The 18,248-nt window shown below is 38.6% G+C and overlaps 1 protein-coding gene across 3 annotated transcripts in view; it reads right to left on the minus strand.

Moving 5' to 3' along the window:
• Positions 1–585: 585 nt before the first annotated feature.
• Positions 586–18,248, minus strand: part of ccser1 (coiled-coil serine-rich protein 1) — a 172,296-nt gene continuing 154,633 nt past the window's right edge. The window contains exon 11 of one of the 3 annotated variants that reach the window (XM_047382176.1): positions 586–1,583. In XM_047382176.1, the coding sequence (XP_047238132.1) occupies positions 867–1,583 (717 nt within the window). In that variant the 3' untranslated portion in view covers positions 586–866. The remainder of the gene's footprint in view (positions 1,584–18,248) is intronic. The other 2 variants (XM_047382177.1, XM_047382180.1) reach the window with 2 other exon arrangements.

Genomic DNA, 18,248 nt, shown 5'->3' on the forward strand with positions numbered 1-18,248 from the left:
TGTCAGAGTCTGAGTTTCAGAGCGGGTGACTGCGTTTGTGTTTGTGTGGGGTTGTGGGCGTAAGCTCATCTGAACTGTCAGGATGGCACAACGTTGGAACAATGATAGACGGGTGAGTGCCTTTTTTCAATCTCACCCCCTGATGTATGTGTGTGTGTGTGTGTGTGTGTGTGTGTGTTTTGTGTTTCTGTGTGTGTGTGTGTTTTGTGTTTGTGTGTGTGTGTTTTGTGTGTGTGTGTTTTGTGTTTGTGTGTGTTTGTGTGTGTTTTGTGTTTGTGCGTGTGTGTGTTTTGTGTGTGTGTGTGTTTTGTGTTTGTGCGTGTGTGTGTTTTGTGTGTTTGTGTGTGCGTGTGTGTGCTTGTGTGTGTGTGTGCGTGTGTGTGTTTTGTGTTTGTGTGTTTTGTGTTTGTGTGTGTGTTTTGTGTTTGTGTGTGTGTGTATGCGTGTGTGTGTTTTGTGTTTGTGTGTTTTGTGTTTGTGTGTGTGTTTTGTGTTTGTGTGTGTGTGTGTGTGCGTGTTTTGTGTTTGTGTGTGCATGTGTGTGTTTTGTGTTTGTGTGTGTGTGTGTTTGTGTGTGCATGTGTGTGTTTTGTGTTTGTGTGTGTTTGTGTGTGTTTGTGTGTGTGTGTGTAAAATCAAGCAAATTTCTAAACAAGTGAATCAGGGGCTGGTCTGGATTGCAAAGTGATTGTAAGCGCATGTGATGAAGGGGGGGCTTTATTTTTTATTTTTTGGGGGGGGGGGATGGGTGAGTTTGGCGCAACTATAACAGAAGAAGCAGCAGTGTTCTCTCCCAAATGTTCTCCCTTATAATAACTTAAGTCAATGATATAGCTGCTTATGGCTGGATGGATTTTTTGGCATCCTCAACTGTCTCTCTGCGTGAGGGCTTGCAGTTCAGCCGTGTGCAGGGAATGCTGGAGGAAGACATTTTTTCGACTGTAGCTATGCAGAGACAGAGGGCCGCGCGGTGGTTGTCCTAAACGGCCGGGGAACGCGGAGGAGGAGGAAGAAGAGGCAGCTGATGGAGGTGTCGGCAAGGCCTGGTCTGATGACGAGATGTTCTGTGTGGAGCTCCCCCTGCTTGCAAGGCTATGGAGGCCTGAAGAGGTGCTGGCCCCAACTGCACGAGGGATGAGGCTTGGCAAATGGTGATCCCCGCCTCCTCTCTTTACCCCTCCGGACAGACTCGGCCCACTTCCTCCTCCTCCTCCTGGAGTTAAGGACTCAGAGGAGGAGGACACCCTTTCAGGCTGCTTAGAGAAAGGAAATGAATCTGATCCAGAACCTGGGAAATGACTTGCACTGGGTTGGGCTGGTGTGGTGGGAGAGGTCTGGGCCAAGGGCGAGTTGGAGGAACCAGAAGACAGATTAACAGCGGTTTTATCAGCTCCCTGGTGGTGGCGCTCCTCCCTGGCAGTATGACGCTCTGCAGCAGCAGCGGGTCGACAGTGGAAAGGGTGGTGTTGGTTATATTGGTCCCCTCCTTGTGCCGCTGATGCTTCCCGCGCCACCCTTCGCTCTCTTGGGGCCAGGCTGATGTTGCTGCTGCCGAGTCCTGACCACTGGCCTGGGAGGCTGATCTGAGAGTGGAAGACGGAAAAAGGACAGATATCAGAGAAGCTTCGCTGAGAACAACTCACTCTGCTCTTTTTGTCACCGAGTGTGTGACACAACCTGCCATTTCTCAAATGTTAGTCACCAAACATGTCTGCCTCTCCTTCTCTCTCTTGAGAAAGAGTAGGGATTAATCGAGAATAAAAGACAGACAGAAAAAAATGAAGAGACAGCCAACATGAGAGAGTTCTGTCCCATGTTCATGATAGGTTGTTAATTGGATGACATTTGGAGAACCATCCCTTTGGGCCTCCGTAGTCTCATCTAGTTGTTTCTACACCAACCGTAGCTCTTGAAAGGGCAAACATACACGTTCAAAGAGAAGCAGAAGAATGCAGCACATTTATGGAAATATGTTATGAAGATACGTTCAAATCCTCACTCACAAGGCAATGGGCTCTCACTTTCCATCACACACATAGACACACACACACACACATAGACACACACACACACACACACAGAGACACAATAGGGAAGATGGCACATAAAGCTAGATGGCAGAAAAAGGAGCCACCTGTTCTCTTTCACACTCCACTGCACCCCCTTATGCAACATATCTCATTACTGCCCCTCTTCTCTCTGTAGCTCTCAATCTCACACACATGCAGCCGAAATCACGCCGGGACCAACTGTGCAGTGTTCAACAAAGAAACAAAATCTCATCTGACACTGAACCTCGAGGGAAAGTGAGCAGATTTGACATTTTGTAAGACAATGGTTCTGTGTGTGTTTTTCCTCTGTGCTGCGTACATATGTATGAGCATGTGTCTGTGTAATGTATATAAGCTCTTGGTGTGCGGGAGAACAACATGATGCCCATGTGCTTTCATTGTGTTTTTCTGTGCCCATGTTTGCAAATTAATATAAAATGAAACACGGTGTTGAGCCTGTCAGCAGAGCTGTAATTAGCCGGCACACAGTTAACTGAATGCATGCGGTATAACCACTGTAATGCTACATCTGGCATCTGTACATTAACTAATACTGCCAACATGCAAGCAGAAGAGAAGGGGTTGGAACACTATGACCACAAATAAAATAAAGTACTCATATTTTCCTTTCAGACAGAAAAAAATGACACTTCTGAATTTTAAATGGCCAAATTAGGGAAAGCGGGTACATTCCAGTGTTATGCAAATGCTTTGGTTCTAGGTTTTCCAAAATGTGGTAGAAGTACAACTATTGGTATCAGGGCTGCCATTAGTGGTTCTCATGAGGACATTTTGATAATAATTACTTGAAAGGTAAAAGGTTTACAAACCACATGCATCCACTGACGGTAGTTTGGAGTCGGAGATTAATAGATGGATTGGGGCCTCATCTGCAGTAATGCTATTCTGGTCTGTTGTGGTGAAGAAAGAGCTGAGCCAAAAAGCAAGCATCTTACCGGTCTATCAACTCAGACCCACGATCATGAAATATGGATCATGACTGAAAAGGAAAGAACCTGAATACAAAGCAGTTGAACTGAAGTACCCTAACCCTGGAGGGGTTAGGGTACTTCTGATTACACCCCAGGGTGGGTGTAATCAGGCCATTCATACTGTAAGGAGCCAGTTGACGTGGTTTGGGATATATATATGTTTGGGAAAGGAACTTGCCCTCAGATAAGCAGAAAATTTTGGATGGACAGACGGACGGACGGACGGACGGACGGACGGACGGACAGACGGATAGACAGATAGACAGATAGACAGATAGATAGATAGATAGATAGATAGATAGATAGATAGATAGATAGATAGATAGATAGATAGATAGATAGATAGATAGATAGATAGATAGATAGATAGATAGATAGATAGATAGATAGATAGATAGATAGATAGATAGATAGATAGATAGATAGATAGATAGATAGATAGATAGATAGATAGATGGATGGATCTAAGAAATACATTTTTTCCGATGGTATACATATTTAATAGATATAAAGACAGATAAAATAATTAGAAAACAAATGTAAGGCCAATTATATAACTGTATGTAGTTATACATAGCAGACTTTAAACGTCTTGCTCTGATGTACTATTTATAGCTTCTAATGTTCCAATAATTCTGCAAGGGGTAAGCTGTTTATAGAGTCTGCCGTATGAAGAACAAGATGGGGTTAATGTAAACATATATAAGGATGATATTCAAGATGAAAGCAGTGGGGAACTGGGATGGGCTTTTTCAGAACCACTTTGTTAATAACATAGATCCTCAGTTTTAATTTAAAACAAGTAATCTGTGAATTATTTGTTTGCTTTTGTTTTTCATAAAACATTTAGTGCTTGCAAAAAATGAAAAAAAAAAAAAGATTTGGAACTGCCCAAAAAAAGACAATGTTATTCAAATAAATAAGCATCAAATACTGTAGGTCATTTGGAAAAGGAGTTAAAATATATTTGGTAGAACGTCTGGGCGTTTTTCTCTAAATGTCTATCACATAGATTATACCACACCTTCAGTCTAAAAGAACACTAATTGATGTGCTCATTAGCTTCTAAAAAATAAAAAAAGCAAATGAAGCTTAAAAATCCCCCCACTAGCAGCTAAGCTGCAATATGGTTTCACACAACAGTCTGCCAAAACATCAAACAGTGTCGTTGTCCATACGGCTTACCTAAAGAGCTTGGGGAGTGCATCCCTACTTTCTAATGGGCTCTAATGGGTGGATAAACAGTACAACGCGTCTCGCACATTCCTCAATCTAATTAAGAGGAGTGAGAATTACCACAGCAGCCAAATTTTCAACATGGCGTTATGTGAAGAAAACAAGGGGGAATTGCTATTGCTTTGAATATCTACTATGGACTTGTTGATGTACATGGGGCAGCTTAATTAGGGCTAAATCGGTAATCTTATAAAAAAAAAAAATTGTCTTTCTCCTCCACATCAGAGAAAACAACAAAGGGTAAGTCACAAATATTGAGAGACAAGTTGGCAGATGGCTTTGAAAAAAAAACAACTACCAGAGACTGCATTGAGGAATTGATCAAGGAAACGTATGTTGTGTATCAAAGGGGTATTTCTGGTCCAACTGAACAAGACAGTCACCATGAATCGTGTTCAATGAATCACATAAAACCTATGTGGTAAAATTTTAAGAGTGTATGTTGGTGCAAAATACACGTGTAACAAAAAGAGAAATACAGAAAACACGAGTAACAGAAGAAGAAAAGATAAAAACATAGCAGCTAAAGAAGGAGGGACTAGTGAAAAGGTGATTAAAAACACAGATGGAGAAAAACTGACTTTAAAACTAGAGTGGACAGAAAACTGTGGCAAAAAAAAAAGAGAACAAGACTGATTTACAAACTCAGGTGTCCTTCCTCAAGTACACGCTCTGCGGCAACCTGTCTCTTGGCAGTGTGTGTGTTTGTGTGTGTGTGTGTGTATATACACACATAGACCAAGGTAAATCAGAGTATTGATGGGGCTCCTCTCCTGCAGAGTTAGTTTTTATTGGGTCGTGAAGTATACAGCAATGGGGCCATGGACAAGTTTGCATTAAATAGCTCTTCAAAGCCTTCCTTGTACGATATTTGCTGTCATTTTTCTTAGATGAGAAACAAATCTATGATCTATGTTTACATCGTACCGCAACCTTTGTCCGCTTTAACTTTTTTACATTTTGTTGCATTACAACTAGGGCTGCCACTAACAATTATTTTGCTAAATCAATTAATCTGCCGATTATTTTGTCGATTAATTGATTAATAATCACATATCAAAAGTTGCTTAATAGGAGATTTTAGACGGAATTTGAACCAGGCGAAGCATTTTGGGAAAATAGCTCAAACTCAGTCAGATTGAAAGCAGGGTCTGAGAACATAAATGTTAAAACTATGCATTTGTTCTCAGTTGAATGTTGGTCTGGACTTTGACTAGACTATTTTAACATATGAATATGCTTTGCTCTAAACCATTCCATTTTAGCTTATACTGTATGTTTGGGGTCGTCCCCACAATGAGGTCTTTGCAGTCTTTGTATTTAGCTAGTTCCAACTGTGACCAGCTTCTCTGTTTCTGCATGAAGTAAAGGGTCAAAATAGCATGATGCTGCCACCACTATCTGTCACTGTGGGGATGGTATATTAAAAGGAATTGTGCAATGTAAATTAGACCAGAAAGTTCAGCTTTGGTCTCATCAAAATAAAGCAACTTCTTCCACGTGTTTGCGATGTTCACTAAATAACTTGTACCAAATTACAATGGAACCTTTTATGCCCGTCTTGTTGCCTGTCATTCATGAAGGCCTCATTTGTGGAGTGTGTATCTAATAGTTGTCCTGTGAAAAGATTATCCTACTTGAGCTACTGATCTCTGCAGCACATCCAGAGTTACCATGAGCCTTTTGGCTCTCTGAATAATGTTCTCATTGCCTGGCCTGTCAATTTAGGTGGACGGCCATGTCGTCGTAGGTTTGAACTTCTGTCAAATTCTTTCCATTTCCTGATAAAGTCTTGAACAGCTTGGAATATTGTTTTGTAATCTTACTGTGCTTTAAATGTCATCGCAATTTGATCCCCGATCTGTTTGGTGTGTTAACTAACCTCAGAACAGAACAAATGGATTTATACTGAGATAAAATTACACAAAGGTGGACCTTATTTATAATTAGGTGACTTCCGAAGGGCTAAACTGGATTTTATTTAAGGGTATCAGAGTAAAGGTGTCTGAATGCAAAGGTCCACCACACTTTTCAGATGCTTTTAAGTAAAAGGGTTTGAAAACCATTACAATGATGCCTGATTACATAAAATCCCAATAAAATACATTAAAGCTTGTGGCGGGTATGTGACATTTTAAAATAGGGAAATGAATACCTTTGCAAGGCACTATACTCTATGCTACGTTCTAATTTGGCAATGATTCTAAACCTTATTCAAGAAAGTATTGTTCTTTCTTATGCCACCAGCCCTCATCTGAGAGAACTTTCTAACTGTTCTCTGTTTAGATATTCATGTTTTATAGCAGAAATCAACCATGTAGGCCCTGAATGCCTACAATGATCTTCAATCGACTTACAAATAAACAATCAACTTGGGCTATAGTTTTGACAAACGTTTATCAAACTTATTTAAGTAGGACCTAGAGCAAATGTTCTACTGCACCTGCTACCTCCTACATAAAGCTTTAGAGTAAATTTACAATGTAGGTAAAAGATAATGCAGTAATACATAAAGCTGAGAAACAATATTTCAGTTCTAATCGAATCCCAGAATGCTCTAACTTGCATTTTCCCTGATTTATTTTGAGTTGAAAAATTGACTTTTCACAGACATGGTGTACTCCAAACAGTCCCTGAAGGCAGTTAACAGGATAAATCATCCAAATACAATCAAACAAAAGGTGAAACTAAGCCCGGGTTTGCCGTTCAAAGGCCCTGGAATGCTTTCACTTTGAACTTGCTGGTTTTTTAGCTTAGGAAGTGGGTCCCTGTTGTACAGTCTGCAGCAGCATCATTGCCTTCTTTGACCCTCTTAATACAGACTTTGTTGTAGTCTTCAATCTTTGTCAGCCCTATGCACCCTGTTTTTCTCCACCATTTACCTAGACAGTTTTTAGTTGTGCTTTGAGACAGTGCATGGCACCAAAGTTACATAATATAAGGCAGGAAAATCATTCGGGGGGGGGTATGCAAGAGTTGATTTTTCCTACTTCTGCATTTATTTATCTTTATTTTTGCGATTGAAAATCTTTTTTTCAAAATATTTCTGGGCAAAACCGACAACAGTATAAATTGGCCTAAAATCAGACAGACAAGACCGTCTACAAGGCCTAAAATAGCCTTGTAGAACCAGTGTCTCGGTATGCAAATAGTCACATGTTTTAACAGAAGCACATATATTCAGTTGTGCGAGTCTTGAAGCCTGCATATGAATCCCATAACTGTCTCATAACCAATCAAAACATCAGGTAGATACACTGGAAGAAAGGATTTAATATATGTTCTGTGAAAATCCTGCCCTCTTTCTCTGTAGCCACCAAGGCAGCAGGTGGGGCTTCTTTCCTGCTTTTTCTCCTACATCAAAATTATCACCTGGGTTCAGGAGTACTGAACTCCTGTCTAACTGCTTGTTCTTTGAGAATCTGACACTTTCTGGGCCATGTATGTATTACATTAATAGACATAAACGTGGTAGGGTTTTCCTGCCTCGGAGCAAAGATGTACCATTTGTTTGGATGCAAACAGAAAAACTGATATAAACCATTCATTTACATTCTTTATTCTACCTTAAAATGTCCATAAACGTTTGCAACAACATTACCACCAGCTTTCACTGAACAGTAAATATTTCACCCTAACTGCCTGTCACAAACAGCTCCAGTCTTTTAGAAATTGATTTTTTTTTTTTTTTTGCTCTGCCTATTTTTAACATTAATAGACCTAAATATGAATAGATTTTCCCCTAAATGCATCCATAATGCTTCAGTTAAATATGGCAAAACTTTATGCTATTTGCTTAGCAATGCGATCACAATCCAATACAACTGTTGATTTACATTTTTATTTCACTTTATAATGCACATTAACTCCAAAACAGGCACACCCTATTTTGAACTTTTATTTAACAATGAACAAGTTAACCATGAAAGCTGCACTGAGCCTGACATAGAGAAGACAGAGGACATGTTACTGTAAACCAGGTACCAAAAACAGAAGGCAGGGGAAGGTTGGAGGTAGATAAGGGAATGGATAACCCCCTCACCGACATTTGCTGATGACAGTTGGGTTGGGGCTGGGTCCAAAATAAGGAAGATTGAAAACACGATAGGAGCAGTCAATCCAGCCCATACATCTGCAGACTGTTACTTAGAAGGCTGGATGTCACATCCTGGACATTGCTGATGGATATGCAAAACAGTTCGTGTTATACTGCTTACCATACAACTTAGTTCATTCTAATAACAACATGCCTCTATTTGATTCATTCTAACCCACTTTGTGTTTCTTATTTTTTCATAAAATTCCCTTTTACTATGTAACAATTGACCTCTAAGAACTTGGTAACAGCACAACAGAAGTGGCAGATTCTGTAAATTCATTTTGCAAATTATGTTAAAACGTCTGCACGACTATTTTGAAGAGCTAACAACAATTAGGGTAACTTAATTCCACAAACTCAACATGATATTAACATCGAGAAGGAATAAAATATATTTAAAAGACTTGATCAATTAGATCTTGGTCACTGATAAAATGCATGAGTAACATCAGGTTCTATTAGGATGATAACAGATACATCCATATCTGTTAGGATTGGAACCATCCTAATATACATGTGTGTAAAGCTTCGAATGTGATCACAGCCAAGATTCAGGTTTGCTGAACCAGGATCTGATGAGTAATTCTCAGTCACTTCTTATGATTGAGGTGTTGAATTGTGTGCTGCCCCAGGGCTTCAAAATTCTATCCAGACTCAAAAACGCAGGCTGGCAAGTATTAAAGTCAGTACCATGCTGCAACCAGAAGACCCAATGAGGTTTCTTTAGCAACTCTGTTGAGCCTAGATGTTCAGTGCCTGGGAAAGCCCATCAACCACCATCTCCAAAAGCCAAGGGACCCTGTGTGCTTGTGCCTAATTGTGGAAAGAAACTTGTCAAACACAGGATAGATGAATACCATCCAAATCCTTAATCAAGTGGAATGGGAGGGAAAAGTTAAAGTGAGTGAACAAGTGAAAGATCAGAACCAAATAATGGTAGAGGATGAAGGCAACAAGTAGAGGAAGGAAGGAAGTATAGGGGCTAAGTAAAAGAGACAAAAAACTAAGGGTGTATAAAACAGATGTGGAATAAGTGAAAGGAAGAGGGATTTGAGATTGAGAGAAAAGATAAATAACAGGTTAAAAAAGAGCAGGTCAAAGAATAAAGGTGAGGGAATGACACGGAGGTAAAACAACAAAGAGGGAGTGGATAGCTTGACAGATGATGGGAACTGCAGAGCGAAGTGGGAGTAAAAGGTGACAGCACAAACCCAAAGTAACACAAGATGAAAGAAAGATAATTAGAAAGCTATAGACTGGGATGAAGAAGGGAAAGGAGAGAGAAAGAGAAAGTGTGACAGTGTTAGTATCACTATAAGACAAGACAGCTGCAAGGTGGACATAGAAGAGACGGATCTGACATCATTTTCGGTCCACTCAGAATCCAAAGAAAAAGGATCAATATTCCAGAGATACAGTTAAGCCCAACATTGCTCATACCCTTGGCTGAATTAAGTTTAAAGTAATAATTTAATTTGATTTCTGAGTGGCCCAGGAAGAGAACTGACTCGAATCTGATTGAGAATTTGTGGAAAGACCTAAAGATTAGGATGATGGAAAAGAGGCCTTCCAACCACAAAGACTTAAAACTCATCACCAAAGAAAAACTATCAAAATAAGAGCTCTAACATGCTAAAAGCTGGTCAGCAAATGTAAAGAAGAGTTGGACTGCAATAATATTTATTTATTATTTACAAGGACATACATAATTTCAGACATGCCATTTTTTTATGAAAGTGTAGATGACTTTATATCTAACTTGACAATCTTTACATTGATTTATGATTTTTTGAGAGATGTCTGGCAAGAATGAAGATATCCTATAATCTAATTCTGCCAGGGGTATGACTAATTTGGGCCTAACTGTATGTAAAAGATATTTCTAGATGATAATTTTAGATTATAACATGTCAACCTATGTGGCAGGAGGGTGGCGTGAAAGTAAGCATTTCCATCTTCTGGTAAAAAAAATTTCTTCTTTGAAACTAAACTCAGGCAGTTGTCATTATAGTTTTTTTTTTTTTTATCTATCCACAGTTCAAATGTTTTATGTTATTCTAAATTGACTGCAGGAATAAATATGAGCATACGTTAATGTGTGTAATCTTGTGTGTCCCTGTGTTTAGTTTGAGATATGTCCAGGATGTGCCCCGCCTCTCACCCAGGGATAGCTGGGAAAGACTCCCACCACCTTAAGAAGGAAAAACATTTATGCAGAGATTAAAGGAAGACCATGACCTCCGTAAATAAACAGTTGTCCATAAAGTCGGAATAAAATATTTTTGACCTCTTCTCGAGAGATCTTTCAGACATTCCATTGCAATATTGACGGATGAAATGTTTATAAGCTTGAATTTTTACTGATTTCTACCAAACATATCACAGCAAAAAGTAAACAGAAAAGAGGAATGTGTGGAGAAAAAAAAAGACTAACTTTATGGGCAACGGCTTATAACAATATTGGATGTAATAAAAATGTATTTTACAAACTACTTTTATAACTGGTTTCTCTGCTGAGAATTACATTTTTACTGTCTTTTGATAATTTTAGCTAATATGGTTTTCCTGTCCAACTTAAATTGAAAATCATGATTAATGGTTTGTTTAGTGAACACAAAAATGCTTTACCTGAGCTGCATCCATGTGACTTGAGCTCCATACCAGTGAAGGAGGATAACCATCCCTTTTGGAGCGCTTTAGCAGCACAGTATCTGGATTGATTGGTGCCACTGGCTGTTCCCTTTGTGTCAACATGGCACCCGCTGGTGTTGTCTAATTATTGCAAAAGCTGTGATCTTTTCGCACCAGTTTTAAAAGCCTAATACATTTCTGTCACTGATGGTACAGAAGTGGGTACCAATGTGGAAACTGTTTTCTATCAGTCCCACCTTAGGCAACAGGGCTGTAACTGTGGTACTGTTATTCTTGAAAGCCCAAAGATTTTAAGATGATTCCTAAATTCCCTAAATTATTTGCCGATAAATACCAATCACTTGACTGTGCTTCTTAGAAACATATCTAAACTTTTCAACTTTGACAACTAGATGTCACTATATCTATTTCCCTGGTATGGTCATAAATGTGTCTTGCATTAGCACCATGTGAAACAACAACAGGGAAAAAATGTAAACATGCTCTTTCATTCTAACTGTGGAGTGTCATCTGGCAAAAATGCACCATCCTCCCAAGAAACGTCTGAAAGACAGCAAGTTTATATTCTCAAAGTGTCTTCAGGCTGAATCTGTTCAGTGAATCTGCTGTGGACGTCTGGCAAAAAAATTTTAAAATCTTCTCCAAAAGTCTGTTTGCAGTTTTCTGACGTAAACAACAAATCTCTCCCAACTAAACAAACACCAAATACTGACAGTACAACAATAAAGAATCTGCAATGCTGCTTAATCAATTGATTTAGAAAAGTAATATACAGATTTACCCATTTTCTTAATATTAGCATTGTCACTTATTTTTGAAAAACCTAAGAATAAAATACTTGTTTAATCCAAAGAAGAGTATGTTTTATGATGTCAGCATACTGGCTCTGTATTGAAACTTGCACATCATTTTATATTCCAAGTGACATCCATCAATGACTCATTAAGCTAGTGATATTTAGTAGAATGATTTAGTACATAGAGGTCTGATCAGTCAGCTGTATGGCAGTAAGGATTTTTTTTTTACTCTTAGCTATAAGTTAATAACCAAGTTTTGTTTGATCAATGTCATTGTATACCACATTTTGCATCTCATAAATGCATACAGAAAATATGAGATCAAAGACAGCAATAAAGTATAAAGGCTTGACAGTTTGAAAAGATCGATCCATGGACTGACAGCCGGGAAAACAACGAAGAATAAAGTTATGACAGTGCAGTACAGGCTTTCAGGCTGATACATCATGTGAAAACTCAGAAACTGTAGAATCTGTGTTGCTTATGTGTGAGCACAAACCTTTTTACATGGGCGTGTACATTTACAACCAGACTGTGCATACATTTTATGTGCAGCGAGCAGCATCATTCTGTGAAAAGTCAAACCTGAAATCAGCTACAATGTGAAGTGAGAAAAAAACAAAAGATCCCATCACACTAAAACCAGGAAAATAGGCATATTGAACGTGTTGTGTCCTGACTGGTGCATGTATATCTATTATGAAACCACAGACTGTCAGCAAACAAGGTTTAAAAACTGTAGTACAGTTTGACCAAAAACATGAATGGACCAGAACTGTTCCTGAGTTTAGAACATTTTTAAACAATTACCAGCATCCCATAAGTAGATGCTGGTAACTCTCAAAGCTCCAATTGCCAAGATAGATCCAATACATCCGTATACAATCCCTGGTCATTCTATTAGCCACACCTTGCCATTTCTAGGTTTCCATTTAAAACTACCAGTATTTTTCATGGCAAAGATTCAACAAGATCTCAAAAACATTCCTCAGACATTTTGGTCCTTAATGACATGATAGCACCACTCAGGTGATGTAGATTTGTCAGCTGTACAGTAAAGTCTATCGTTCCATCAATTCCAATCAATTCCAATTCCAGATCTAATGTCTAGTGGAGCTTTGTGATATAGTGCACTGTCCTGCTGGAAGTAGCTATCAGAACATGGGTACATTGTGGTTATAAAGGGATAGACATGGTCAGACAAATATTGTGGTGTTTAAACAAGGCTTAGTTGGTACTAAGGGGCCCAAAGTGTGCCATTAAAATATCCCCCACACCATTACACCTTCACCACCAGCCTGAGCCCTTGATACAAGGCAGGATTGCTTTCATGCTGTTTATGCTATGTTCTGACCCTACCGTCTGAATGTTGCAGCTAAAATTGAGATACATCGGTCCAGGCAACATTAATCCAGTCTGGCAGTGTCCAATTTCGGTGAGTCTGTATGAATTGTAGCCTCAATTTTCTGTTCTTGGTTGACAGTGTCGGCATCCGGTCTGGTCTTATGCATCTGATTTAATGTTCAACATGCTGTAGGTCCAGAGATGGTATCCCAGATACTTTGGCTGAAATGAGTAGTTATATGAACCCACTGCTGCTTTTTTCTCATCTTCATTCAGTCTGCCCATTATCTTCTGACATTAAAATGATTTTTTACATACACAGCTGCTGCTCACTGGGTACCTTCTCCTTGTTTGATGATTTGCTGTAAACTCAAGACATGGTGGTGCAAGAAAATCCCAGTAGATCAGCAGTGTCTGAATACTTAGACTAGCCTGTCTGTCACCAACAACTACATTGTGTTCAAAGTCACTTAAATCCCCTTTGTTCCCCATTCTGATGGAGAACAAAGGTAGTAATGCTTGTCTTGAAGTTGCAAACCCAATTTACGCAAAGCATCACAAGTTATATTAATAAGCTGGATAAAGCAGGGGGAAAAACCAGAGTGTCTTCACCCTAAACTTTTGTGGGGATGAAAAGGAGCTATCTGCCATCCAAAATGCCAAGGGTTTCGAGTCAGTCAATTGAGTCAATGTGGGCAGGAAATACAAGTAGGCCGGGAAATGTTGAAACTTGGGTGACATGTGAGGAAGCATATTAACTTTGAACCAAGACTGTCACATACCCATGTTTACATTATGGCCAGTGCTTGTATAATGCATTGTCTGCTTGTCAAGTTAACACTAAAAGCAAACAAAAGTTGTAAAAATTAAAGAAAATGCATCTGTATATGTAGATTTGAAATGCAATTTTGACCTGAATGTTTTCGTGAAGCATTGACATCTTTGACGTGTTTCTGTTTTTAACTTGACATCTTGTCAGTAATTTGATTGTTTATATGTTTTCATCATATGGATTTTCATATGTTTTGTGTTTTAAAAGAGCAGTGGTTGTGTTCTTCTAAACAGTCTGAAACTAAGTAGCCCAGTCAGGCTGCAATAGGTCAATATCTATATGCTCATGCAGATATGTGCTTATACTCATACAGAAGACTTTAAATACCAATTATTACTTTTACCCATATAGTCCTGACAAATATAGATGCACCTTCACCCACAAAAACACACAACATACACCTACTTTCCTGTCAGGTAGTGCAGCTTATGAGCTGTTTTCCCATTTCTTATCTTGTTGTGTGTGACAGCCCAGGTGGGCCGACACACTACTGGAGATGTGAAAGGTGGCGGTAAGGGAGAAGAAGAGATTGAAAAACGATGAATGAAGAGAACAGAGAGAAAGAGAGAAGCTATCCAGGAAGCAAAAAAGAAATGGGTAAATTTTTCCATCAGATGTCTGCCCAGGCCTACGGTAGTGCTGCAGCTGCCACCTGTGTCGTCACATTAAAAACGACTGAGTGCCCGCTGCACCCACAAACCACTCACTAGGACAGAAGGAGATGGGAGGAGTAGACAGAGATGTTTCTAATGATAGATTTCATCCTCATATTTAATAATACGAGACATCAGCAACTGTGAAAATATTTCGTATAGTAGGGAACTTGTTTTTTCCTTTCCTTTTAGTCACTTTGGCAAAAATACATTCCAGTGTTTTTTTTTTTTTTTTTACAATATTTTAAAATAACAGAAGTAAGGCAGCTTTAAGTTTTCAAAACTATAAACATAAAATTGACATTGATGTATAAAGGAAGCTTGTTTATCGCTATCAAACTTTACTATGGTGCATCCTGGACTTTGCTGGAAAAGACACACAGTTCTTCATAGGTAAGACTGACATTAAGTTCTTCATTATGTATCTGCAAGTGTGTGATTACAAGGGACACACTACTCTGAAGAAGATTAGCTGATCTGATCAGCAATGGCAGTTACCAACTCTGAATGTATCTCCAATTAATTTGTCCTAATTCAGCCCATTTCACATCTACGCCCCCGCTGTTCCTCTGCTGTATCAGCACCTCAGGTCATAAAATTACCAAGTACCTGTTTGTCACAGCTAAGTGAGTCTGTCCTCTGAGCCGGCAGAGTGGGCTTGTGAAAAACAGCATGGGCGTTCATTTACAAAAATAAACAACCCTCATTCGGTCAGTTAACTCCAGGCAAGTGACTATTTTTACAGACAATTAACACAAAGGAGAATGTCAACAGAGACCACTTCTTTGGTAGAGGTATACATGGTTTGTGGTCATGTTTCCAAACATCCCCAAATAAAACGATAGTGTGCCATTTAAATAACATCTTCAGTCCCGTGAAACCTATCTCAAAACATAAAATGCAGAGTATCTCCACATATGCCTGTATTGTATGTATTCTGAACTATGATATGCTGGTTTACTGCTTATTTCAAACTTTTAAATAGAACGTTTCCGTTACTTTAAATTTTCCTATGTGGTATTGTTGGAAGATTTGTACATAAATTATCATTCCTTAGTTTAAAAAGGTTCTTTATCCTTATAATTTACCATTAAAAGACATTTGCATTTATTTAGTTTGGTGAACTTTGATAGAAGTGGTTTGAATACTTTTCACATTTATCTTTGAAGTACTTTTATGAACTATCAACAGAATTGTCATCTTGTCTTAGTGTTGCATTTGGGTGGTTGCTATGCAGACTGAGCAGGAACTCGTGTGCGTGCCGGGCAGTTCTAGGAAGCAGGCTGTTCGCACCCCAGCCAATCTCTGTGTCCTTGAATGCCAGATGTGGACATGTGTGCTGTATCACTATCTGGAGAGAACCAGTTTTATTCAGTAGGACTTGTGTTTGTGAAACTGTGTGTAGCCACACCCACGATGCTGTAACATGAGTGTTTTTTTTTCTTTCTTTAATAAAAGGCTGTGACACAGGGCAGCTCCTCTGAGAGAATGAACTGTCTCTCCCTGGCCAGCCAAAGATAACTTTGACTCGCTTGTGTCTTCATTGCATACCTTCTCTGAGTTTATCAGTGTGTCTAACTCTGACAGGTATGTAAATACATTTGCACACCACTTACCAGGTTGGATACTGGTGCACCTTACAGCTAAATATGCATGCAAAGTGAAATTATATGCTAATATCTGACTTTTAAAGGATTTAATCAGGAAAAACATGAATGCCAACAAAGAATATGATGAACACAGTTGGTCTTGCAAAGATCCTGGAAAAAACCCAGAAAGCCTTTTTTTTCCAAATATGGCACATTTTCCAAATGGGGTCTGACAAAGAAAATGAGTTTGCAAAAGTTATTTTGCTCTAATTATGTTTTAATTATCTATTTTTGTGCAGAATAATTGGATCTCTACCCACATAAAAGCCACAGAGATCATTAGCCTACATTCAACATTGATGTTGTCATTGTTTCTGCACTGTACCAATTTAAGCTCCACCAACTGATAAATAAAAAAAAGTTACAATAAAATAATAACCAGTTGCAGTAGCAGATGGAGTGGCCAAAAACCAAACTCACTGGGATGGAGAGCTTTAGCTGAACCTGCATAGATTTAAACAAAACAAGAGCAGACGATTCATCCAAAATAAATAATTATTTTTGCCATCAGAATTCGCCAAGCTTTCACATCAAGGCCAGAGTTTGTAATGAGTAGGCCACCAGTCCCTCTTATAGTGAGTGTCCTACAGACACCTGTACATCTAGTACAGCAGCTCTGCTCCCTTACAGTCTGAGAAAATGATCAGGATAATGGAAATATCACAGCTAAGATGACAACAAAGATCCCTCCTCTTAGGTTGTAAATAATGTTCCTGGGTTCAGCCTTTCAATGATGGTGACTGGGTTTTGTAAGTTTTAAGAAAACAAATCAGAACTGTATTACATTATTGATTACATCTAAAAAAAAAAAAAAAAAAAACGTACAGCCTACAAAAATATAGTCTCCTGTTTCCGAATAGCTTTGAAAAAAGAACATATATAGTACAGAAAATTTTATACCAAAAAAACTAATTTCCCTATAAGAGAGAGTCTGGACCAAAATCCTTGCATAGAAATTGTCACTAGGAATGCAGAGGGACAGCGTCATTCATTGCAATGATATTTTTCCTGCAAATCAGATCCAACCCTTTTCTATGCCCATCTTCATTAAAACTTAGCAGGGGAAGGATCCAAGAACACTTCATCATAAAGAGTAGTGAGTAAATATTTCGTATTTCCACAAAACTGCTTTAATGTTAATTCTGGGCGAGTATTGTTTAAGCACTCATTTTAAAATGTGTAACTGTAGATCAAGAGAGGGAAAGAGGAATTAGTTTGAGGCCAGATCTGGATCTGGTTTAGTTCATCTTAATGTGTTATTAGAAAATAAATCCCCTGACTTCAAATAGAGCATGTTGACCTGCAGCAGCAAAGATATCAGTAGGGATGTCTTGTAAGAGATTAAAACTTTTTTTGAATGTCAAACAGTAAAGGCTAAAACCTTTATTTTTCTTTAATCATTTATTTTTGCATTATATACCATTGAGAAAACCAAGTTTATTTAGATTTTTTTGTATTATTCTAAGGTACATGGTAAGAATTAGATTAGGCCGTAAAGCAAACTTGCTCCTTGTGGTCCATTCTTGATTTGCTTTCTTCTCAGAAACTCTCCGCCTTGAATTTCAAAGAATCATATGTTATTTTTGAAACTAATGGGTTTGAAATGAATTACATCTCCTTGAACCAAGACCTCATAAATTGCACTGAATGACAGTATATATGACTTGTTTTGTTTTTTGTGTATGACTAGTGGATTTGGATAGAGTTCGTGGGTTTACGTCATACAGTTCTTTTATTCTTTATCTCGCTAATTTTTTCATGTTTTTCTTTGTTTCTTTGCTTCCTGCGCTTTGGTTTATCTGACTTCATGTTTTATTTTAAAGAACTGTTTCCCTTGCTCCCTTCCGATTTCTGCCTAGCTCCATGCTAGGGCATTGAAACAGACTGCTCCTGCTCTATTCACTAAAATTATCTTCTTGCTCTGTATATATTCAGCATGGTTT

Source organism: Girardinichthys multiradiatus, chromosome 12, assembly GCF_021462225.1.
Source record: "Girardinichthys multiradiatus isolate DD_20200921_A chromosome 12, DD_fGirMul_XY1, whole genome shotgun sequence".
NCBI classification, from domain to species: Eukaryota; Metazoa; Chordata; class Actinopteri; order Cyprinodontiformes; family Goodeidae; genus Girardinichthys; species Girardinichthys multiradiatus.